The sequence below is a fragment of the Phacochoerus africanus genome, chromosome 9, assembly GCF_016906955.1.
Source record: "Phacochoerus africanus isolate WHEZ1 chromosome 9, ROS_Pafr_v1, whole genome shotgun sequence".
Classification (NCBI taxonomy): Eukaryota; Metazoa; Chordata; class Mammalia; order Artiodactyla; family Suidae; genus Phacochoerus; species Phacochoerus africanus.
Window position 1 is genome coordinate 99,851,400 of NC_062552.1, and position 25,308 is coordinate 99,876,707.

The 25,308-nt window shown below is 46.7% G+C and overlaps 2 protein-coding genes across 2 annotated transcripts; one reads left to right on the forward strand and one right to left on the reverse strand.

Moving 5' to 3' along the window:
- Nucleotides 1–251: 251 nt before the first annotated feature.
- FAM161B (FAM161 centrosomal protein B) lies at nt 252–13,220 on the reverse strand. The gene is made up of 9 exons (XM_047796231.1): nt 13,019–13,220; nt 10,373–10,692; nt 9,076–9,620; nt 6,970–7,319; nt 6,354–6,481; nt 3,703–3,867; nt 3,367–3,466; nt 1,581–1,723; nt 252–618 (listed from the first exon to the last, which is right to left on the reverse strand). Exons 1-9 carry the CDS (start codon nt 13,070–13,072, stop codon nt 480–482), a joined length of 1,944 nt encoding a protein of 647 aa, XP_047652187.1. The 5' UTR covers nt 13,073–13,220; the 3' UTR covers nt 252–479.
- Nucleotides 13,221–13,319: 99 nt separating this feature from the next.
- Nucleotides 13,320–24,626, forward strand: COQ6 (coenzyme Q6, monooxygenase). The gene is made up of 12 exons (XM_047794854.1): nt 13,320–13,531; nt 16,378–16,512; nt 17,561–17,619; nt 17,916–18,039; nt 20,060–20,190; nt 21,030–21,137; nt 21,217–21,279; nt 21,465–21,572; nt 23,142–23,344; nt 23,423–23,538; nt 23,705–23,871; nt 24,510–24,626. Exons 1-12 carry the CDS (start codon nt 13,366–13,368, stop codon nt 24,537–24,539), a joined length of 1,410 nt encoding a protein of 469 aa, XP_047650810.1. The 5' UTR covers nt 13,320–13,365; the 3' UTR covers nt 24,540–24,626.
- The last annotated feature ends 682 nt before the right edge of the window (nt 24,627–25,308 follow it).

Consider the following 25,308-nt stretch of genomic DNA (forward strand, 5'->3'; position numbering starts at 1 on the left):
TAAGACTATCTTGGGTTCTTAAACCCACTGGACCACAGTGGGAACTCCCCAGATAGTTTTTGAATTAGTTGCCAATATGCAAAATTCTGGCTTCTGTTGAAGACATGGTTTTCTGGTAATTCTGAGCCTGTGTTCTAGCAGGGCTGATATTCTCTGGTCTCCACTGTGTCCTACTATCTTACAGCCAGCCCATTTGGCCCATTTGTTTCCCGACTAGCCCCTGTAAACACTTGGGCTCATGCCCTTTTTTCTATACCTGTATGCTTAAGCCTGAGGCACAAACTAAGGACCCTTAATCATCTCTGATCCCTCCACCCAGAGCTGTTCCAATTTGATTTACATGAGCCGTTTTGTATTATCTCCTTTTCTTTACCCCATTCTCCATGTGACTCAAAACCCAAGTTTTGCCTGCCTTGACTCAACTCCAAGTTAGCAGCTTGATATTATTCCAGAGCAGTAATTTTAAGTATGCTGATTGATTAAACAAGTGATCTGAGATTATTTTGTAATTCATAAGAGAGCTTCTCCAGTTCTATCTTGGGACTCGTAGGCTGTTGTAGAGATTCTTCTAGATCCTGTGTGGATTCCTGATGCTGGAGTTTTGTAGTTTCATGAGTGCTGCAGAATAAATTAGAGTATTACAAAATCAAAAATTTTAAATGTTACGTAAGGTTTAAGGATGGTTTCAATATTATCGTTAATTCTTGAGGTAAAAAGGTAAATTTCTAGGGGGAAAACTGATACAGGAATCAGGGGGAGGGCTATTAGAACTTTAAAACACAGTTGAGAGTTATGGAGATGCTGTGCTTTTCCTCTTTGACTCACATGATATCTGTGGAGGAGGTGGTGCTAATGAGTTACTTTTAAAAAGTGTTAGATCTGGGAGTTCCTGTTGTGGCTTAGCAGAAACAAATCTGACTAGTACACAGGTTCGATCCCTGGCCTCGCTCAGTGGGTTAAGGATGGATCGCTGTGTGCTGTGATGTAGGTTGCCGACGCTGCTCAGATCCCCAGTTGCTGTGTGGTGTAGGCCGGCAGCTGTAGCTGTAGCTCCGATTCAACCCCTAGCCTGGGAACCTCCATATGCTGCAGTGTGGCCCTAAAGAGATGACAAAAAAAAAAAAAAAAAAAGCTAGATCTGACCAAGCTGAGGGGAAAAGAAAGGCTTTTTAAATTATTATTCAGGATATTATAGCTTTTATTGTGGCTCTGTAAAGGTTTCTGCCTTTACTTATCCAATAAAGTAAGAAATGTATCATTTTATAGGAGGTAAAAGTATATATGATTTTTCTTCAAAAGTGAATTAGAAGCATTTTTGACTGATGGCATTGGACTGGAATTGGAAAAAATGATCTCTTTCAAATTAAAGGAATCTAAACCTAATATACAATGGTTATATTTTATTCACAACGGCACTGCTCACCAAATTTAAATGTGTTACTTGGAGATGTCTGGATTGGTACTCATAAATACAGTATTGTGATCTCAGAATATCCGTGACTATTCTAAAGCTTCCTCCCGGTGGCCTTACTAGAGATGCAACTTGAGAGCTACAGGATGACAGCAGTGTCTCCAGTTACCTGGGACAATCATGGACTTCTGACTGCTCCTTCCACTGTGAAGCCTGGTTGCCCTGACCCTTGTTCTTCACAAAGTCTTCATCCAGCCCAGCCTGCTTCAGGGTGTTTCGATACCGTTGTTCTGCTTCCTTCCTGGCAAGGTCCTATGGAATGGAAATGAATCTGCTGTAGCTGGATTCCTGGATAATTCTAAATTGCTTGCGTAAACTGTATGCTTACAATACTGCTTTCCTACCCTACCACCTGCCATTAGTGCTGGACATAGATTTACATGAAAATTACTTAAAGCATTGTTTTCAAGCTTTAAAGTACACAGGAACTAGCTGAAGATTGGGTTAAAGTGTAGATTCTCATTTGGTAGTTCTCAGTTGGGGCCTGCAATTGTGTATTTCTATACTCCCAGGAGATGCCAGGTGGTATTTTGGGAGATAAGAATCTAGATTTTTGGAAGACAAGTGATGTCTAGGTGAAAAAGATGGACGAAAAACATTTTAAGATTTAAAACTAACCAAACTATCATCAGGAACACTGAATGATAAATTGAAAATAAGCCGCGCTAGTAACATTCTTAACAGGATGGATGGTCTGCATGTAGACCAGAAAAAGGTTATTTTCTGTTTGTTTTAAATGCTGAAGAGCAAAGGCATATAGAGTACTCTTACTCTGTATTTTTCCTAGAGTGATGAAAGAACTGGTGAGATCTGAGAGTGAGCTTGCTTGAAAAAAGTCAACATAAAGAGCAAAGGTCATTATGAGAGATTTTACTTTATCCAAGACATTCCAGCATGTGTATGAGTGTGTGTGTAATATGTAGAGGGTTGGGGAGGACTGGAATCAGGAAATATCTAAATAACCCCCTGGCTATGAGACAGATGACACCCAGCATTTGGAACCATGTCACTAGGGAATGCCACCTTTTGTCTGAAACTCTGGAGAGGGATCTGCAACCTGATGCAGCTCAAAGCTGTCTGGGATGGTAGTCTTTCTAAGGCAGTTCAGGTAGCCTCAAAGCTTCCTTAGGGAGATCTCAACTGAGTCCAATGTTCCCAAAAGTCTAGAGAACATCTTAATGTGACTCTTCAGCCTGAAAGCTGTTTAATCCAGAAGTTTGTGGGGTGCTTGTGAACATCCCAACCGAAGACCTATAAACGTGGCGTAGCTCTAGCGGCTGGGGATGCCCAGGGCACCAGCACTATAGGAGGACAGATGACATTAGCAAGTTAAAGATACTCTAACACAGCCAAACTGTCAATTGTATGTCTGGAATCTAACCTCCACTCTGATTCAAACTGAAAGACTAGGAGTTCCCTCTGCGGCACAGCAGAAACAATCCAACTAGTATCTATGAGGATGCGGGTTCAATCCCTGGCCTCCCTCAGTGGGTTGAGGATCTGGCGTTGCCATGAGCAGCTTGGATCCCAAGTTCCTGTGGCTGTGGTGTAGGCCAGTGAATACAGCTCCGATCGGACCTCTAGCCTGGGAACCTCCATATGCCATGGATGCGGCCCTAAAAAGCAAAAAGAGAAAAAATAAAGCTGTAGTGAAAATCCCAGTGAGCGAAATACTCCTTAATGGGTGCCTTTGGAATCCAGTCTTGGATGAAATCAGTCCAAACATTCACTGCTATACCCCTTCTTACCTTGAGGAGAGGTGGTAGTAATAAAAGGAACCAAATTTAGAACCATTCTGAACCTAAAGGAAGTGTTTGATACCCAGATATTAAGCTTTTCTAATTTCTAAGAGCCCTTTCATCCAAGACAGAAACTGAATGATGGTTTAGATTTACCTTGGTAACTTGTTCAAAGAGATAGGGCCTTATTTGTATTCTCTTCTTCATTTCCTCCAGTTCTTTCTTATACTCTTTTGCTCTTTTACGGTCATTGTTCCTGGAATTAACAAGATTTTTAGAATGAATTCTTGCTTTTTCCAATCCAGAATACTTTCATTCCAGTTAAGTGGAATAACTCCCACAGACACTGCAAATTCCTAACTGCCTGGAAAAATCCTTTGATTCTGTATGATTGCAGGAGCTCACTGTAATAACCCCATATTGCCATTTTCAACACCAGTGGCCTGTTGGCTCCCGAGACAGTCATCCCTTTGGCATGTAGAGGACACTGACCTATTCTCTTTCAGCTTTGCTTTGAATACTTCCTCCAGGCTTTTATGGGGATCCATGGCTTTTGCACGCAAAGTCACAGATTTTGATATCTCTTGACACTTCCTTTTGTGCATCTCCAACCACTGAGTACTTTCATCTGCTTTGTCCTTTTTCTCAAGTGAACTTCTAAAGGGAAGAAGCAAAAAAAAGAATACAGATGACCAACCTGGGTATACTTAAAAGCAATTTTAGTAACCTCTCCAGAAAGTTGGTTGGTTTTTTTTCTTTTTTGGTCACACCCACGGCATATGGAAATTCCCAGGCCAGGGATCAAATCTGAGATGTTGACTTCCTGTCGTGGCTCAGTGGTTAATGAATCCGACTAGGAACCATGAAGTTGCGGGTTTGATCCCTGGCCTTGCTCAGTGGGTTAAGGATCCAGCATTGCCATGAGCTGTGGCCTAGGTCGTGCTGTGGCTGTGGTATAGGCCAGTGGCTACAGCTCTGATTAGACCCCTAGCCTGGGAACCTCCATATGCCGTGGGAGTGGCCCTAAAAAAGGCAAAAAAAAAAAAAATCTGAGATGTAGCTGCAACCTATGCCACAACTGTGGCAACACTGGATTCTTAACCTGCTGTGCCACAGTGGGAACTCCTAGTTGGGGGTTTCTCTCTTTTTTTTTTAAGGGCCACACGCGTGGTATATGGAAGTTCCCAGGCTAGGGGTCGAATCGGAGCTGTAGCTGCTGGCCTATACCACGGATCTGAGCCACGTCTGTGACCTACACCACAGTTCATGCAGCGCTGGATCCCCAACCCACTGAGTGAGGCCAGGCATTGAACCTGCATCCACATACTAGTCGGGTTCATTTCCTCCATGCCACAACAGGAACTCCAGTTGGTGTTTCCTATGAATGGGTAATTTTCCACACTGGCATCTCAGAAAGAATAAGATTCTGGGATTAAATGGACTGGCAGATGAAGTCTTCTTAGCACTATGGACAGTGAGTTTCCACCCCAGGAGTTCATTAATTGAACTGAAAAATATGAGTTAAAGTATTCTTACACCCAGGCTTCTTGCCATCTGGAAACAAAATAATACTAATAGCTACCATTTGCTGAGCTACCCGCAATACCCTGAACCCAGTGCAGACAGGCACCAATAAGTGCTTTCTAGCCATTAGCTCCTGTAATCCTCATAGCTGTCCTGTGAGGTGAGGACCATAAGCCTCCTTTTTTAGAGGCAATGAGTTGAGCCTCAGGGAGGGCAAGCCACTTGCTCAGAGCTACCCAGCATGCCATTGGAAAAGCCAAGATTCGAACCAGGACGTCTGACTCCCAAGGCTCTGCCCTTGACAACTGTGCTGTAAAAGGTGTCTGGAAAGTGCCTGAGTTCATGGTCCTTTGGGAGTACAAACCCACATTTCCACAGAGAGCTCAATACACAGACAGTGTGGGGTCAACTGCAGCACCAAGTGTGTGTAAAGAGCATTCTACAAGGTACCATGGAGAATTCTACCAAAAGGAAAAACAGTTGAGACTCTTGCAGGTGGCCATTTATATTGAAATGGACACGTTAGGGAGGAAGGCATGGACGTTTAATGTTTAATGCATGTCAAACGCCCAAATGCTAGGATGCAGCTGTGGACATCCTCCGCAGTGGGCCACCCTCTGGTGCGTGAGACCCATTTTCGTCAAATCTGAGATGTGGAGTTCCCATCGTGGTCTTAGTGGACCTCAAGATACTGATGCCGTTAGCCTTGATTTAGTAGCTCAATGAATCCTGAGCTTCGCCGATTCCAAATACATTTCTAAAATCCCTGTTGTGGGTCTTCAGGAGCCACTTAGGTTCTGTGTGTTCCTCTGGGAGCCCCACAGGAAAGCACGGAGGCACTGGTCCTCTCCCAGGGCTAAGCCTCTTCTGCTGCCTTCAGCTCAGAGGCTGAGTGCAAGAACTCCTGCAGGGGTGCTGGCTTGATGACACTGCCACCAGGACAGAGTCAGGTCAGTTAAAGAGTTAAATAAGGAGGCTCCTCCTTCCCACCTGACTTCTATTGGTTTCCCAAGATGAATCTCAGAGAATCTCACATCTGTGCGATGGAGGCCTCATGTCTTTGTGGCAGGGTCACACACAGGTTTGGGCGCCTCTGCATTCCTGTTCCTAGTGGCTTCCTCCCTCTTTCACCAACGTGTCTTTACCCACATTATTCTCTCTGGAAACTTTTTTCTCTCCTGCCTTTGCCCGGCTCATTCTTCAGGTTTCACCTTAGATGTCTATTACAAGAGACCAGGCTGCCCAGTGCCCCCCACCCCCAGCCCCCTGTATTCCCCCATCATTGTGCGACTCACAAGATATAATTGTTGCTTCTTTGCTTTTCTGTATTTCAGACTAGATATTAAACTAGAGGTTCCATGAGGTATCTCCAGCCTTAACACTGTGTTCAGCATGAAGTCAGTCCCCTAAGAATATTTGCCTAGTGGTTGGCTGGGTGTTCTCCTGCTGTCAGAGAGGTAAGTGTTGGGGGGTCATGTGAATTCCTGCCCTGATCAGAGAATCCCCTTCCCCCCCTTCAGTCTCTCTGATCACAGGAGAGGAGGCCCAGGAGAGGAGGGCTTTCTAGCATTCAGGCCAAGATCCGAACATGGTGACTCCCGTGCAGCCTGACTGCTCACCTGACTGCAGACTCCCTCTTCCTGGTGGCGTCTGTGATGTGCACAGGGAGGGTGTTGGCAGAGAGGGAAGCAAGGCCACTCAGGGAACGACTCCTTGGCAGGGGTGTGGCGGGGGGCTGTGGAGATTCCTGCAAGAAAAGAAGGCTGATATTGGTGGGACAGCACATGCATTAGTTTCTGTGTTAACTGGGATTCCACTGCAGTGAAGGACTAGTCAGGGAATCTTCATGTCTTTCTTGGGATTAAGGCAAGGATAACGACGAGATCTTGAGTTTAGTAACAGGGCAAAGGCTTGCCTGTAGATCCCAAAGCTTTTAATTATATGAGAAGGGTTCTTTGGAACTGATATTAGGACATGACAACTGTTCTCAACGCCGTTTTCCAGACTTGCTTAGACTTATTTTTGCAAAACCCCTCTACAGAGAGGGAAGGAAGGGAAGTATTCTTATGGTCTTAAATTTTTAGGAACTGTGGATCTGCTTATAGCTGAGCTGGTGCTTAAGAAAAAAAAAATTAAGAGAGAAAAATGTCATGAGAAGTGCTCTATGTTGAGACTGGGCTCATCCTCTATCTCGGGCCTCAGCCCTAACCCTCGGGCAGCGGCCTGGGCTCTCACCCTCCTCCCTTCAGAGGCAGCGACATCACAGGGCCGTGAAGTGTGACACAGGCTGGCGGTTCTCAGCAAGAAGGGCTTGTTGCGGGTCACCTCCCTGGTGTCCCTTCTCTTGGCGGCTCTTTTCTGGAAGGCCTTGTAAAGGCCCTCATAGTCAGGGACGACAGGATTCACCCGAGGCTGGAATCCAAAGTCAGTTTGCAGAAACCCAAGCTTTTCCTTCCGGGTCCGGGTGGCTGTGCGAAGCTGTGGGTCAGCCCGGCGGCTACTGGAGGACGGGATGGGGGAGGAGGCCATCTGCAGCATGTCCAGGGCTCTCATCTGGATGCGAATTTTCCTCAAGAGCTCAGCTTCTATGGAAAAGAAGTCAGGGTGGTGATGAGTGAGAAGGGACCAAGCCTCGTACCAGAAGGTTTGCAGAACTTTCTCTCTTCTAAACACTTGGAGTTAGGAGTTCCTGCCGTGGTGAAGCAGAAACAAATCCAACTGGGGTCCACAAGGTTGCAGGTTTGATCCCTGACCTCGCTCAGTGGTTTAAGGATCTGGCATTGCCGTGAGCTGCAGGCACGGCTTGGATCTGGTGTTGCTGTGGCTGTGGCACTGGCTAGCAGCTGTAGCTCTGATTGGACCCCTAGCCTGGGAACCTCCATATGCTGTGTGGCCTTAAAAAGCAAAAAAAAAAAGATACTCAGAGTTAGTGTGTGGCTGGAGCTGATCATGAGCTTTCCAGGAATTTTGTAAGCCAGTTGTCATCATGAAGGAAGCTTAAAATTGGCCAGGATAGGAATACTTATACCATGACAATGACAAACACTACAAATCAGCATGTCACTGTTGCAGGCCAGGCAGGCTGCAGAAGCAGCTGCCATTTAACCTTAGCACTCTCTCCAGCCCTTCCTTCAGAGATGAAGCAGGAAGCGTGCCCATCCCCAGGTCTCCCTGTCTCAGGCAGAGGCCCCACCATCCACCCAACTGCCTAAGCCCAGGGCCCAAATATTTCTCGCTTGCTCCTCTCTCATCTCCTTAGTCACAGGTTCCGCCATCTCCTCCTCTTTACCCTCCCTCTGGCCCAGCCTCTTTTCATCCTTGCTGCTAATACTGTCACAGTTTCTCCATTGAATCACTGCCATAGGCTCCTATAGCTCAACATCCCTCCGGTCTTGCCCATCCCTCCTGAATATCCCCGCAGCAGAGTGAGCTTTCTGACCCACATATCTGATCATGAGGCACCCTACTCAGAACCCTTCAGTGGCTCCCCACTGTCCTTGCAGTGAAGTCCATCAAGTCCAGACTCCCTTCCACGGCCTTCAGGGCCCCTGGTCTGGCCTGTGCCTGTCTCTCCCTCCCCTTTCTCGCCTCTGGATTTCCATGCCCCGAACACGCTCAGCTTTCTTACCTCCATGCTATCATCTCTGCCTGGTGCACTTTTCCTCCCTCTTCATCCAAGTCGCCAGAGCTCATCCTTCAGGGTCAGCCTCTGGGCTCAATTTCCTTGGGGACCGTCCCCAACCGTTCCCACCCCTCCCCACACTCTAAGTCAGGCCCCTCTGTTCTATGCTCCGTAGCACCCCCAGGCTTCCCCCCTTTAATCAAGCAAGTGACGTATCACATTTGTAATTTCTTGTCTATTACCTGTCTCCCTCCCACGTCCACAAACTCCCTGTTTATTCACGCCTGCGACGAGGCACATGTTACTGAATGAGCGAATAAAGCCTGAGTCCTTTACCTGAGCTATTTCTTGAAATGAGTACCTCACAGGACATGGGATGAGGGGTGGCTTTCCTCGGGGGCAGCTGGCTAGCGGTTGCACAGGCCTAGCCTGCTCCTTGGATGTCTCATGGTTCTCTGCTCTGGCACCCGCGTTGCTGCAGAGGCCTCGGCATCCAAGCACTGAGACAGGGGTCCGTGGGGGCGCTGTAGGGCTTCTCCCTCCTCCCTCTTGACTAGGCACCCCCATTGTATAGAGGGACCCCACCCTACCCTGGCTGAGCAGGGCCTCTAGCGGGCGCGCTGGAACAGCTCCTCTTCAAGCCAGGCTGACCTCAAGCCTGAATAAATCCCCGCGGCCCTGCTCAGTCCCCTGCAGGCCGGAGGCAAGGATGTCTTTACCTTGGAGTTTGTCCCCGAGGGTGGGCTCCAGAATGGACTTGGGGATCCTCTTGGTGGCCTTCTGCTTGGGGACTTTGACCTTAGCTGCGGCGGCCAAGTCCCTCTGTTGAGCAGCTTTCTTTCGCTGCTCCTCCTTCTCCAGGAAGCTGAAGGGCTTCAAGGAAGAGAGGAGCAGTTCCTTCCTCTTCTGGATCCCTGCCCGCCTGCGCGCCTCGCTGCGCTCCATGATCTCCTGGTAGAGGGGCAGGTAGACATGCGCAGGCACAGGCTGTGCCCGGAACTGCCGGTGGCACTCGGCCTCCTCCTGGCCCTGCTTCTGGGCCTGCTGCCTCTCGTGCTCAAAAGAGGCAGGGGAGGCCAGCCACTGGGCCTTCTTCCTGGCCTCTCGCAGCGTCATGCGGAATGGCTGAGGGACGGTGATGGATGATGCCCAGGAGCTGATGCTTCTGTGCTGGGAGGGAGGCCTGGAGCCAGAGGGTGGCTGAGCCGTGGGGGTGTCACTGGGCAGGTGGCTCAGGGAGTGGCAGCGTCTTCTGGAGCCGCACCTGTGGGGAGAAAGCAGCTCTGTGTGTGGAGGACAGGGCAGCCTGGAGGCTGGTTCCTCACAGGTCCTCCTCCCTGCCCTTCCCTGCCAGAGAGTCTGTTACTCAGCCTCCCATCACAGCCCCACAGGACTCCCGGCCTGCCCCCCTCTCAACTGGCCTTGCTCCTCCCCAGATGCCATCCTAGCAGCCCTAGTAGGATGTCTCTTCTAAGAATTGATCTAGGTATTGCCACTTGGCACTCTCATATTTCCATACGACAGAGAGAAGAGTGCCATGGAGCAGAGGAGGGCTTTAGAGTCAGGCAAGGTTCAAATCTTACTTCAAACAATTCCCAGCTGTGACTTTAAGCAAAGTCCTCTTGGAACCTCAATTTCCTCACCTGTAGAGTGGCAAACGTATTTACTCAGAGGGTTACTGGGAGGAGAAAATAAATATTAAATGAGATAAAGTACACGTGCGCCCAGCAGGGCTTGGCCAGTGTCAATGGACCTTGCTGCCATTCCCAGGGAGGTAGTATAGTGGGGAAAGGCAGGTCTTTAAGCAGTTCTGGGGCTTCAGGTGACTAACGGTAACCCAAAGATTTAGGACTGCTGGGTAGGAGTCACAACATGTTTGGCTGATTCTGAACTGGAGCCTGTGGTCTGGCAACGTGTAGAAGGGGTCTGTGTTTTACTGAGGAAGGTGAGGCTGAGTCACGCTGTGACCTGGCCAGTGCCAGGCATTGAGGCAGCTATTGAACTGCAGGGCCTTACCTTGGAGATGAGGGGTGGTGCACCTGCGGCTTCCCCCTGCCTTTGTCTTGGAAGAAACTGTCCAGGTCTTCGTCATCTTCAGAGAGGCTCCCATCACTGTCTAGGTCAGAGGGATAAAGGGATTCCAACAGGCACCACCTGCCTTTCTGCCTCAGCGCTTGCAGGGTCTCATAAAAGCTCCCAGTTGAATCAGAAGTAGAATCTGTCTCCTCCTCCGGGCTGAGGAACTCACTGAGCCTGCCAGCTCTGGGCAAAACCAGCCCATCCCCAGGCGGCTGCTCTTCTGTCTCTGTGTCTGAGGAGGATTTGGGGGGAAACATCTAAAATGAAATAGAATAGACTGTGGGTCAAACTATAATTTCAAAACATAACTATTTTAATTTCACTTTAAATAAGCCTCTATATATTAAAGCTGAAGAGGAGTAAAGAAAAATGTGTTCCTCAGACTTGTGCCAAGAGGGAGGGGGGACAGAAAGGGAGAGGGATGGACTGAGAGTTTGGGGTTCGTGGATGCAAACTATTACAGTTAGGATGGATAAGCACTGAGGTCCGACTGTACAGCACAGGGAACTATATCCAGTCTCTTGGGATGGACTGTGATGGAGGGTAATATAAGAAAAGGAATATACATATGAATGACTGGGTTACTTTGCTGTACAGCGGAAATTAGCACAACACTGTAAATCAACTGTACTTTAATAAAAAAATAAATGTGTTCCTTGCTTTAAAGAAATTTCACACATTGGTATATGGGGTGTGCTTGGTTGAAGGGAATTCTGACTCTGGATTCAAAGGTAGGTATGTGCTCTAGCTCTCACTCTGCTACTGAAAAGCATGTGAATTTTAGGAAAATTTCTTTTAAAAACAAAACGAGGAGTTTCCCGTCATGGCAAGGTGGTTAATGAATTCGACTGGGAACCATGAGGCTGTGGGTTCGATCCCTGGCCTTCCTCAGTGGGTTAGGGATCTGGCGTTGCCATGAGCTGTGGTGTGGGTTGCAGACGCAGCTCGGATCCTGAGTTGGTGTGGCTCTGGTGTAGGCCGGCGGCTACAGCTCTGGTTTGACCCCTAGCCTGGGAACCTCCATATGCCTCGGGTGCGGCCCTAGAAAACGCCAAAAAACAAAAAAAATAAATAAATAAAAATAAAAAAATAAAAACAACGATTTTTTTGATATAATTCACTCAGACTGATAGGGCTAGAGTAGACACAGGTGGTTGTGGAAGTCCCAATAGGGCATCATAGATAAAGAGGAAAACCTGGGAGATGTTGGGAGACCATTCTAAGTTCAAAACAAGGCAGGCTTGCTTAACCAGTGGAGGTGTGGGAATCGCCCCCAGGTCATTGGGTGGGGGATGGGATAAGTCCTGTATTCAGATTCAGACCCAGGGAAAGAGTTTGAAGGCCACCCTTCAGCTGATTTGAATACACTCCTTACAGGATACTAAGGAGGAGCTCTATTCCCGGAGAGGAAGAGGTGGGCCTTTCCAACCCCCACTCCCCTTGGATGATAAAATTGCGGCCCCGAAGACTAGACCCTCGGCAGGGCTTCCTTGCCTGCTCACTTGTACCTCTTACAAGAGTCCTATGCTAGTAAATCTGTTCCTTGTCTGTCGCTTTGTCTTTTGCTGAATTCCTTCTGCGCGGAGGCATAAAGAACCTGAGCCTTGGTGAGTCCAGACACAGGGTAACTCGAATTTAAAACCGTGGGTTTAAGTCTCAATCTGGCTTTAGGTTGGGTCGAGTCCTGGCACCTGGGTTCAAGTCCCAATCTGGGTTTTGGCTGGGTTCAGGCGGGTTAGTGTTGTCAGTTTCGTTACCATATAATTGATACAAATCACTCAAAGTGAACAGTTCAGTGGGTTTCAATATATTCAGAGTTGCACAACCATCACCACAATCAGTTTCAGATCATTTAAATCATCCTCCCAAAGGACCCCATTCCATTTTGTTGTCACTCCCTATCTTCTCTAACCCTCCTCCAAGCCTCAAGCCCTAAGCAATCACCAGTTTACTTTCTGTCTCTGTGGATTTGGGAGGCAAATTTCTGGTTTTTGTTTTTTGTCTTTTTGTCCTTTTTAGGGCCGCACCCGCCGCATATGGTGGTTCACAGGCTAGGGGTCTAATCGGAGCTGTAGCTGCAGGCCTACGCCAGAGCCACAGCAACGCCAGATCCGAGCCGTGTCTGCGACCTACACCACAGCTCACGGCAACGCCGGATTCTTAACCCGCTGAGCGGAGCCAGGGATCGAACTCACAACGTCAAGGTTCCTACTCGGATTCTTTAACCACTGAGCCACGACGGGAACTCCAGGGGGGCAAACTTCTTAATCTCTCTGTGCCTCAGCTTTTTCTTCTATGAAATGGAGACAAGAATCGTGCTATTAGTCCTGGGATGGTTGAGAGGAAAAGGAAAAACTAAAGGCCATTGCTATGGCTCTATGAATAGCTTGTCAGAAAGCTCAAGCATTGGAGTCCCATTGCTGAGACTGGTCTCCGCTTGCCTAAACTCGGTCAATTTTAATCCCACGCCCCTGTGACACGCCCCTGTCGACGGTCTCCAAGGCAACGTCAAACAGTTTCCTCTCTTAGGGATTCCTTTGCAGTTAGCAGACATGATCGCTCCCTTTCTTTTTCTTTCCTCACCTGAGGACTCCACTGAGCGCCGCAGGAGCTTCCCGAGGAGCTCCCCACGGTCATCTCCTCAGCTGGGCAGAGACAGAAGCGTGGAAGAGACAGTGGCGTGACAGCTGCTGTAGCTGCCCTAGCTACGCAGGTCAGGTTCCGCCGCTGATTGGCTTCCAGGCAGATACACGAAATGGTCCCTTTCCTCGGCAGGCAAGGTTCATCTTCTGATTGGCTTATTCTCTAGGTAAGTTCTACTTCCGGTTTAGAGGTGGAGGTTAAAGCAGCTAGTGACTGGAGGGCTCTGCTCCGGAAGTGCTCCCGGAGGCGGGCCTAGCGGGGCGCCAAATACGGCGCAAGTCAGCACCATGGCTGCCCGGCTGGCTGGCAGCCGATCGGGGACTGTTCTTGCTGCTGCCCAGAGAGGCCCGCTAGTTTCCTGTCGGAGGTGGGCCGGCGCCACGGCTGACACCGTGTACGATGTTGTGGTGTCGGGTGGAGGCATGGTGGGCTCCGCTATGGCCTGTGCCTTGGGTAAGCGCATCTCTAGACCGGTAGTGGCGGGGAGCGGGGCCCGGGGCCGGGAGGAACGGTGAGAACCGTGGGAGCCCTGGCACTCTTTGCCCAGAGTCTGAGAGTTATGTATCTTGTGGTCCATTCCCTGCCCAGAGGAGCCCCAAGGCCTTGGGGCAAGCGTTTGTTCCTTCAGGATGTCAAAGGGTCAAAAGTGGGAGGGAACAGTAGGAGTTCTTCCAAGGCGTGGGGAAACAGACTTGCCCAGGGTTTTTTAGTTCTGGACACCGTTGAAAGGAAGCAGGCATTGCCTATTGAGCTAGGCGGGTTTGTGTTGGTTTTTAAACAGCTTCATTGAGGCGTTCCCATGGTGGCTCAGTGGAAATGAATCTGACTAGTGAGGAAGATGCAGGTTTCATCCTTGGCCTCACTCAGTGGGTTAAGGATCCAGCGTTGCCCTGAGCGGTGGTCTAGGTTGCAGACTCCTGTGGGATCTACATTGCTGTGGCTGTGGTGTAGGCCGGCAGCTACAGCTCCAACTATACCCCTAGCCCGAATTTGATGATTTTTAGTATATTCACAGAATTGTGCAGCCATCGCCACAATAAATTTTAAAGTATTTTTATCATCTCCAAAAGGAATCCAAACTCCTTAATGGTCACTGTCCACGTCCCCCCTAGGCAACTGCTCGTGTACTTTCCGCCTCTATATATTTGCTTTTTTGGGACATTTCCATATACATGGAATCTACTTAATGTTTTTGATTTTCACGCAGGTTGTAGCTTGTGCTTCATTCCTTTTTACAAGCTTAATATTTTGTGTGGATATAGCACATTTTATTTATTCATTCATCAGTTTTGGACGGTAGCAAGTAATGCTACTATCATTTTGTGTATAAGCTTTTGTGTACACTCCTATTCCTAGGAGTGGATTTGCTAGGTCACAGTAAACTCTGTTTAACCTTTTGAAGATCAGCCAGTGTTCCAAAGTGGCTGCCCATGTAAAATACATTTCCACCAACAATATATGACCAATATAATTTCTCCACATCCTGGATAGCAATGTTAGTATCTTTTTGTTACTAGTTATACTAGGGAGTGTGAAGTGCTCTCTCCTGGTTCTTTCCTTTGTTCATTGTTTTGTTTTGTTTTCTTCCTTCCTTCCTTCCTTCCTTTCTCTATCCATCCATCCATCCAGCACTGCAGCATATGGAAGTTCCTAGGGATCAAACCTGGGCCTCTGCAGTGCCAACGCTGGATAATTAACCTGCTCTGCCACAAGGGACCTCCAGCTATCTCCTGCTTTTAATTTGCATTTCCCTAATGACTAATGATGTTGAATATCTTTTCAGGTTTATCTGTCATTTGTATATCTTCTTTAGAGAGGTATTCAGAGCCTCTGCCCATTTTTAAATTGGCTATTTTTCCTTTTATTATTTACTTTTTAAGAGGTTTTTTTTTTAATATATTCTGGGTATAAGCCCCTTATCAGATAAATGATTTGCAAATATTGTCTCCCATTTTGTGGGTTGTTTTTTTCACTTTTTTTAAAAAATGCCATTTGCAGCAACATGGATGGAACTGGAGAATCTCATACTGAGTGAAATGAGCCAGAAAGACAAAGACAAATACCATATGATATCACTTATAACTGGAATCTAATATCCAGCACAAATGAACATCTCCTCAGAAAAGAAAATCATGGACTTGGAGAAAAGACTTGTGGCTGCCTGATGGGAGGGGGAGGGAGTGGGAGGGATCGGGAGCTTGGGCTTATCAGACACAACTTAGAATAGATTTACAAGGAGATCCTGCTGAATAGCATTGAGAACTTTGTCTAGATACTCATGTTGCAACAGAAGAAAGGGTGGGGGAAAAAATGTAATTGTAATGTATACATGTAAGGATAACTTGATCCCCTTGCTGTACAGTGGGGGGAAAAAAAAAAAATTTGAGGAGTTCTCTCCTGACACAGCAAGTTAAGGATCTGGTGGTGCCACTGCAGTGGTTCAGGTTGTTGCTGTGGCACAAGTTCCATCCTTGGCCCAGGAACTTCTGCATGATTTGGGTGCAGCCAAAAAAAAAAAGAAAAAGAAATAGATAAAAATTAAAAATTGAAAAATAGTTGATTTACAATGTTGTATTACTTTCAGGTGTATAGCCAAGTGATTCCGTTTTATATATATATATTCTTTCCCCTTATAGATTATTACAAAATATTGACTCTAGTTTCCTGTGCTATGCAATAGGTTTTTTTTGCTTTTTTTTGTGCTGACTGCACTTGTGGCATATGGAAGTTCCCAGGCTAGGAGTTGAATCCGAGCTGTGTCTGAGACCTGCAACACAGCTCATGGCAACACCGGATCCTTAACCCACTGAGCAAGGCCAGGGATTGAACCTGCATCTTCATGGGTACTGGTTGTTTGTAACCCGCTGAGCCACAATAGGAACTCCCGAATTTTGCTTCTTAAGTACATTTTTCTATTGAACAGGATTTGTAATTTTTAGGGACTTAATACTTTGAAGATTGTAAATATCTAGTATCTAAATACAACAACCTTCCTTTCTTCATTCTTCCTTTCTAGGGCATTCTTTTAGCTCACTCTGGGTTTTGCCATTTTTTTGCTTCTTTGCACATGGCAAGTGTTGGGCTGTCTGGAGAGGCCTTACCACCATGGGCAGGGTGGTTTGCATGACTGAAACGGCGTATGTTAACTGCTTACATGGTGTTTCTTTTTTATTTGCCCTGTAAGAAATTTGAATCCAAGGGGCTGAGGAATTAGTTAATCTGTTGCTTCTCTTAGAAATGAGAAAAAAATATATGCCGATTTTCCTAAAATGATATAACATTTTCTTTTTTTGTTTTAGGACATGATATTCACTTTGGTGACAAGAAAATTCTGTTGCTAGAAGCAGGTCCAAAGAAAGTATTGGGGAAATTACCAGAAACTTACAGCAACAGGGTCAGCTCCATTTCCCCTGGCTCTGCAACCCTTCTCAGTAGTGAGTAAAAGCTTCTCTGTCATAGAATCAGTCTCCTGTCTCTTGACTTTGCAGTGTGTCCCATGGTACAAAGTCACCAGAGTATCTGGCCAGGAGGGAGCTCACTGAGGTGGGTGGGGGAGAGGAGTGGGGTTGGTAGTCTCGTGCATAGTTGAAGATGAGGCCCCTGGAATTGCTCCTGCGTCAACTCTCAATCCTGAGGAAGGCATACGTGGGACAAGTAGGTCCATGTGGACTTCATTTGTGATGTTGGGTCATTATGAATTGGTGGCATTGAAACTATATGAACTGATTCTGACCATTCACTTCTAGCAGCAGCATATTCTTCAGTTCCAGAGTTAGTCCTCTAGGGGGCTGGGGAGCCTGAATGCTAAATGCTTTTAGGGTGTGGATGGATGTGTGCACATGGAACCAGTTAGCAAGTTGTCTCAGATCTCCCCTAGGGCCATCCTGTCTAGAACCTCCCCATCTAAAATTAGATTCTTGCATCACTCTCTAGCCCTTTATTTTTCTTCATGACACTTAACTACCTGACATTTTACTATGAAAAACATTTTTTCTTTATTACCTATTTCTCCAACTAGAATGTCAGCTGCTAAAGGCAGGGATTTGTCTGTTTGGTTTCTCACTTTATGCTCAGTACCTAGAAGTGTATCTGGCACATAGTAGGTGCTCAATAAATATTTCCTCAATGAATTGTTTAGTGCTGTAGAGTTTTTTTTAAAAAAGGTCTTTATTCAGGGAGTTTGTAACCTCAATAGAATGATGAAGAAAAATTATATGGATTTGGTTTCCTTTTTTATTTCCCCCACTTTAACATGATTTGACATTTGATCCTGAAAGCTGGATCCTTTTCATCCTCTGTAATCTGAACTGGGGAACAGAGTAGCTTAGCTCCTAGCATTAAACAGGATAGAAGCGGAGAGTGTTTTTCTGTTGTTGGAGACCAGTGACAACCACCTCTGACTGGAGGGACAAAGGGGAGCCCAGGAGGGATGCGGGTCCCACGGGGTTGCTCTAGTCTATATGCAGATCCTTTCTTTTGTAGGTTTTGGTGCCTGGGACCACATCTGCAACATGAGATACAGAGCCTTTCGGCGAATGCAGGTGCCTCCTTTATCACGTTTGGCAAGATATCATGGTCGGTTTTGTGTTAGGATATTGGAGTTCACATTCTCCAGGTTTTCTGTGACTGTGGGAAGAAATCAGTTTACACTCAGTCTAAGGAGATGGAAAAGCATTCCCAAGAGAATTTGCTTTTCACCTTCTATCTCCTGGCAGAGGGACTGGCCAATTGTGATTTTTCTCCTTCACTCACTTGGGAAAGCAACACTTGATTTCCAACTGGAGTAGTGTTTCCTTTTCCTTGGGTTGTAATACAGACCTCCCCTTTGTGTTTCTAGGTGTGGGATGCCTGCTCCGAGGCCCTGATCATGTTTGACAAGGATAATTTAGATGACATGGGCTATATCGTGGAGAATGATGTCATCATGCAGGCCCTCACGAAGCAGCTGGAGGCTGTGTCAGGTGAGGCACTTCCTGACTTCCATTCTGTTTACTTTCTGGAAGGTGCATTATTCTGGGACTTACTGAAAGGATTCCTTCTGCAGATACTGATGTCCACCATAAAGAACCCTCTGATGGTTATCTCGGAGTTGTTCCTTTTTTTTTGTTTTTGGTGTTTTTTTGTTTTTTGTCTTTTCTAGGGCCACGCTCAGGGCATATGGAGGTTCCCAGGTTAGGGGTATAATCAGAGCTGTAGCCTTGGAATCCGAGCTGTGTCTGTGACCTACACTACAGCTCACGGCAGTGCTGGGTCCTTAACCCACTGAGCGAGGCCAGGGATCAAACCCGCAACCTCATGGTTCCTAGTTGGATTTGTTTCTGCTGTGCCTCGACGGGAACTCCTCTTTTACCCATTTTAAAGCTAGATTTTTTTGTCTTTAGTTTTAAGAGTTCTTTATATGTTCTGGATATAAATTCCCTATATTTATGATTTATAAATATTTCGGGGTTCTGGAGAGAGGAATTGGAAGCAACTTAAATGCTTTTTCATTTGGGATAATAGTTCATCCCTTCCATGTAGCTTTTTTTTTTTTTTTTTTTGTCTTTTGAGGACCGTACCTGCGGCTTATGAAGGTTCCTAGTTCCCAGGCTAGGGGTTTACTTGGATCTGTAGCTGCCAGCCTACACCACAGCAACATGGGATCCAAGCCACGTCTGTGACCTACACCACAGCTCACAGCAGTGCTGGATCCTTAACCCACTGAGCAAGGCCAGGGATCAAACCCACAACCCACTGATCAAGGCCAGGGATTGAATCCTTGTCCTCATGGATACTAATTGGGTCTGTTTCCACTGAGCCACAACGGGAACTTCCATGTAGCTTTTTTTAAATATAATTTTTTTATTAAAGTATAGTTGGTTTACAGTGTTCCAATTTCTCCTGTATAGCAAAGTGATTACCTCATACACATCCATGTAGCTTTTAAAGATAATTTAGATCTGGAGTTCCCATTGTGGCGCAGTGGTTAACGAATCCGACTAGGAACCATGAGGTTGCAGGTTCAATCCCTGGCCTCGCTCAGTGGGTTAAGGATCTGGCATTGCCGTGAGCAGTGGTGTAGGTCGCAGATGCAGCTCAAATCCCGCCTTGCTGTGGCTCTGCTGTAGGCTGGTGGGTACAGCTCCGATTGGACCCCTAGCCTGGGAACCTCCATATGCCACGGGAGTGGCCCTAGAAAAGGCAAAAAGACAAAAATAAAAAAAGATAATTTAGATCTAATAGTCATTTAGAAGCATGTCCCAGGAGTTTCCTTGTGGCATAGTGGGTTAACAATCTGGTGTTGTCACTGCAGTGGCTCAGGTTGCTGCTGCTTTGATCCCTGGCCTGGGAATTCCCACATGCCTCAGGTGAGGCCAAAAAAAAAAAAAAGTCCCATAATGTATTGGTAGAAAAAAAAAAGTATGTGTCATATAATCCCACTTGTGTGTGAGTCTATGTTGGGGGTGGGCAGTGTGCATATATACCGTCTGGAAAGCTATACAGTAAAGCCTTAGGTGTGGCTGCCTCTGAGTGGTATATTAAAGGTGATTTTTCTCCAACTTAAACCTTTGTTGTTCAGACTTTTACAGTAAAATGACTTTGAGTGGGAAGAAAAATCTTATGAAATCTACAACTTATTTGAGTTTGTGGTATTCCCCACCGTGTTTGCTCTGAAAGCACATGTGGGTTCATTTAGATGTAGAGCGAAACTAGAGGAGCAGGCACTTGAAGACAAGCAAGTGCCCAGGACAGGTGCTAATTCAGAGGCTCCTCTCCCCTCCGTGATGCATCCCTGTGGCCTCTGTCATTCACCAGCTCTTAGAGCGTAGCATTGACCACATGAATTATTTTGTAGATCTTTGCTTTTGTCATTTAGGAGTAAATGATAAGATAATGATATGCTCTCCTCGGGACTTTGCTTGAATTAGGTATTTAGTTCTTTTCTCAGCCTGTGTGGCCCAACTGTCTAATGTTTGTTTTTTTCTCTTCTGACCTCCCTAGACCGAGTGACCGTTCTCTACAAGAGCAAAGCAGTCAGCTATACCTGGCCTTACCCATTTTCCATGGCAGACTCCAGCCCTTGGGTTCATATTACCCTAGGTGATGGCAGCACCCTCCAGACCAAATTGTTGGTAGTTGAAGATTCTTATTTTGCCAGGGGTGTTGCATAGCCACATGTTATTAGAGTCTAGCATCTCTGCTAATTTTAGAGCTAAGCTCTAGTTGAAGTTTTGTTTTTCCTTTTTTTTTTTTTTTGGCCACGCTCGCAGCATACAGAAGTATGCCAAGAATTGAACCCTTACCACATCGGTGACCCAAGCCACAACTGTGACAGTGCTGGGAACCTTAACCCACTGCGCCACCAGAGAACTCCCCATGTTGTTGAAGTTAATTTTAGGCCAAGCTTTTGGTTATAAGGATCAGTACTCACTCAGACCAGCTCAAGTTAAGATGGTTCTGTGGTAAACCCTGTACAGGAAGCAATCTCCTGGGCCATCGCAGGTCTTGAAATAAAGGATAGCTGGCCTTACAGGGACAGGAACCAGAGTGTCAGAAACTGAGGCTGTTCTTTCCCTTTCGGGAGTCCTGTGTCACTCATCGCCTTGCATCTGCCATTTGTTTCTTCTCATCAGCTTCCCCCTTTAACATGTCAGCCATTCCTAGCTTAACCATCAGGACTGTTAGCTCTAGTGCCTGCCTAATTGCTTACTAGTTCAAATATCAAGACACTCAGGCTGAGTTTAACCTCGGGCTGGCAGCTCTTGAGTCAGATGTCCAGCTTTGGACTATTAGCTGAGGCTGGGATCACATAGGTAGGGCTTCCCCTCTAGGGCCTATGGGCGAGACAGGCGTGATAAAGGGTTGCAGCATTTGGAACTAGAGAAAACTTTTAGAAGGCAGAGACAAACTTCTGGAACAGTTTCATTTATTAAGCATTTGTAAGACTTAGCAGGCTCTTGTCTCCATGCAGATTGGTGCTGATGGTCACAACTCAGGAGTACGGCAGGCTGCTGGAATCCGGGGTGTTAGCTGGAACTATGACCAGTCCGCTGTTGTGGCTACTCTGCATTTATCAGAGGTAAGATCCCGAGCCTGCCATTGGGGGGCCCGGTTCGTACGAGGTACTTGTCACAAGAACTTTTCTTTTGCTGTCGCAGCCCACGGAAAACAATGTAGCTTGGCAGAGATTTCTTCCGTCTGGGCCCATTGCTCTGCTCCCGGTAAGAAGTCCTGGCTAGTCTGCTTGGACGTGTCAAGTCATCTTCTTTTAGAACTTCACTTTCAGCCTTTTTCTGGTTTCAAGGGAATATGCCCGGGCTGGCTTTGTCTCCCCTTCTTACCTTCCTGCATGCTTGAGCGCTCGCACGATGTTTTAGCCCTTGGTACTAATGTTCTTTTGACACAGCTCTCGGACACTTTGAGTTCCTTGGTTTGGTCCACATCCCATGAACACGCAGCAGAGCTGGTCAGTATGGATGAGGAAAAGTTTGTGGATGCCATTAACTCTGCCTTTGTGAGTATCACCAGCCGATGGTGTGTTGCACGGGTAGATACAGAAAGGTGGTTTTGAGTAAGAAGAAAGGACTAACCAACCAGCTGCTCCTTTAAACCTGGGACACTTGACCTGGATTATGTGAAGGGGATTCAAGAAATGTAAAAGAATAGAAATTAATTTATGTGCTCTTCTGAGGGTTGTGGGCCGCTATTAAGCTGACTGAAATAGCTGCCTAGGTGGTAGGGCCTTTTTTAAAGCTATGATACTTGGATAATTTTGAGCCGCTCTACTAGATCCCAAGTACCTGAACCTTTGCAGCCTGATTCATTAGAAGTGTTCCTGGGTGGGGGGAGTGAGGGGTGACTGAGCACATTTCAGTGGGGAGCTTAAGAGTGAGCTTTGTAGACAGACATGGGTTCAATATTAGTTAGTCTCCTGAAAAATGGAAGTAGCATCACGAACCTTTCAGAGTTTAACAATAATAAAAAAGTCTAAAGACTCAAAATGAGAAAATTTATATAAAATGCTTGCAACATACCTAGTACATTATGGGTACTCACTGTAGTTATTCTGGAGTAGACACAGCCTTTAGATTAATAGACACCAATATTTTGGGACCTTAAATGCCACATTATCTAAATTCACTAATAATAATCAGTAACATTTATTGAGCACTTGCAGTTTGCCAGGTACTGGTGAAGGATTTTTATATCTATTCACATACTTAATCGGTGCACAGTTGAGGTAGGTACTATATGCTGCTCAGTTAGCGATAGGTCCCTTGCCTGAGGTCATACAGCTCTTGGCAGAGCTGGGTTCTGAAATTAGGCTGGCCCTCAAACCCATGCTTTTAAGCACCAAACTACTGCCTCGCTGAGGACTTCACAGCGGTTTACAGTGAAGAATTTAAGCTCCACTGCTCTGTAGTAGCAAGAATAAAAGGAACTGAACATACTGAAGTGGCTTCCAAGATAAATAGGGACCCTCTGGGTCATTGTACATTCCCGGCACAGGTCTTTGCAGTACATTCGTTCAGCAAGACTTATGAGTGCTTCTCTGTAGAAGGCTCCAGAGGTAGACAGATGAGACACAGTCCCTGCTTTCAGGAAGCTCAGTCAAGGGAGGGAGAAAGATACAGAAATGACAGTTTGGAACAGTGGTAGAAGTAGGCATGGGATACGGTGGGAGCAGGGAGGAGGGTTTGGCGACAGCTTCTGGATGCTCGGAGGTGTAATCCTGGCGAGCTGGTGGTGGGAAGACATTCTAAACAGAGGAGAGCGCAGAGGCAAGAGGTTAGAAAGAGCTGCTTTGTGGCAGACACATCTTTCTGAGGGTAGGACTGGTGGGGGTGACACACAGAGGTAGGCAGGGGCAGGTCATGAGCAGTCTGGCTTCATCCTAACGCCTGTGGGAAGTGATGGGAAGTGTGTTTATGTTTGGCTCAAAGGGCTCGTCACTTGTGGTCTGGATCAGTTTAGGCATGTTGGGTACCATTACCTGTGGCTGTGGTTATAAAGGGTTGCTCTGTTGAACTTTTAATTTCCTGGTCACTGATGAAATTTCACTTGTTTTGTGGCCGCCACTCAGTGGAGTGACGCTAACCACACAGACCTCGTCGACTCAGCTGGCTCCGTGCTGCACTATGTGGTTTCCATTCTGAAGCCCACTAAGGTCTCAGCTCGCCAGCTGCCCCCAAGTGTAGCCAAGGTGGATGCCAAAAGCCGGGTACTGTTTCCTCTTGGGTTGGGACACGCTGCTGAGTACGTCCGGCCTCGGCTGGCACTCATTGGGTAAGATAATAACAAAGCAGGACTGCTCCCCTTTTACTCTGCACTGGAGGCTGCACCTGAACTGTGCTTTGTCCTTAGGGATGCCGCCCACAGAGTCCACCCACTTGCAGGACAAGGTGTCAACATGGGCTTTGGGGATATCTCCAGCTTGGTCCATCACCTCAGAACTGCAGCCTTCAATGGGAAAGACTTAGGTAGGGATTCAGGCACCTTGGAAAGGTTTCCCAAGGTCATTTAATAAGGGAAGATCATGAACGTGGCCCTCAGGAGCCAAGTGTAATGGCCGTGAATGTATCTAGTTTGCTAGGAAAGAAGACGTCACTACTCAGTTGGGGATTGAACCTCTCCTCTTCTCTCCAGGCTCCATGAGCCACCTCACAGGTTATGAAACAGACAGACAACGTCACAACACTGCTCTTCTGGCTGCTACTGACCTACTCAAAAGGCTCTATTCCACCAGTGCCACCCCACTTGTGCTGCTCAGGACGTGGGGCTTGCAAGCTACAAATGCAGTATCTCCACTCAAAGTAAGAGTGCCCCCAGCTCTGCCAGAGTCTTGCTCACTGAGAAATGACTTTGTCAATGAGTCTTAATTTCTTTGAATTTTCTTGGCTATAAAATTACCGTCTTTATCTGAATACCTTCCCCAGTAGTTATGAGCAAAAGAAATGTCTGCTGGGCTTGCTGGTACTAGGGCCCACACCTAAGCAATAACTGTGTAAGAAGGGCTTGAAATAGCAACTACGGACTTTTAAAGATAAAGATGCTTAACTCAGACTTCCCGTCGTGGCGCAGTGGAAACGAATCCGACTAGGAACCATGAGGTTTGCAGGTTCCATCCCTGGCCTCGCTCAGTGGGTTAAGGATCCGGCGTGGCTGTGGTGTAGGCCAACAGCTGTAGCTCCGATTAGACCCCTAGCCTGGGAACTTCCATATGCCATGGGTGTGGCCCTCTAAAAGACCAAAAAAAAAAAAAAAAGATGCTTAACTCCTTTTGTTGCTTGCCCTTTCCATTAAAAGACACTTTGGAGGTACACTTGGGAGAAGCTATCTGGGAATTTTACTGAGTTTTTTGCTTACATCACTTTAGATATTTTAAAGTGTTCTCTTCACCTGCCCTCATGCTTTAAGGGGTCGAGTATCACTTTTTTTCATTTTTCCCCAGGAGCAGATTATGGCCTTTGCAAGCAAATGAATGCTCTTCTTCCGGAGATTCTGAACATCTTTTCCCAAGACCATCACATATTTTCAGGATTTAATTTAATAAATTTACTTTACATTAGAATGTCAGTCTTGGAGTTCCCATATGGCACAGTGGAAACAAATCTGACTAGGAATCATGAGGTTTTGGGTTCGATTCCTGGCCTCGCTCAGTGGGTTAAGGATCTGGTGTTTCCATGAGTTGTAGTGTAGGTCGAAGACATGGTTCAGATCCTGCGTTGCTGTGGTGTAGGCCAGCAGTTGTAGCTCCAATTTGACCCCTAGCCTGGGAACCTCCATATGCCGCAAGTATGACCCTAAAAAGCAAAAAAAAAGTCATTCTTTTTTTTTTCTCCTCTGCTTAATGGACCTATATAGTCCAAATAATGAGTGGTGATTTGCTGTGAGACAGGCATAAAAACCAAGCCAAAGAAAAAATCACAAAGGAAGACTATGATTTTGTTGAAAAAACGTTTTATTACTAAATCAAAAATTGCGGAGTTCCTGTTGTGGCGCAGTGGTTAACGAATCCGACTAGGAACCATGAGGTTGCGGGTTCGGTCCCTGCCCTTGTTCAGTGGGTTAACGATCCGGCGTTGCCGTGAGCTGTGGTGTAGGTTGCAGACGCGGCTCGGATCCTGCGTTGCTGTGGCTCTGGCGTAGGCCGGTGGCTACAGCTCCGATTCGACCCCTGGCCTGGGAACCTCCATATGCCGCGGGTGCGGCCCAAGAAATAGCAACAACAACAACAACGACAAAAAAAA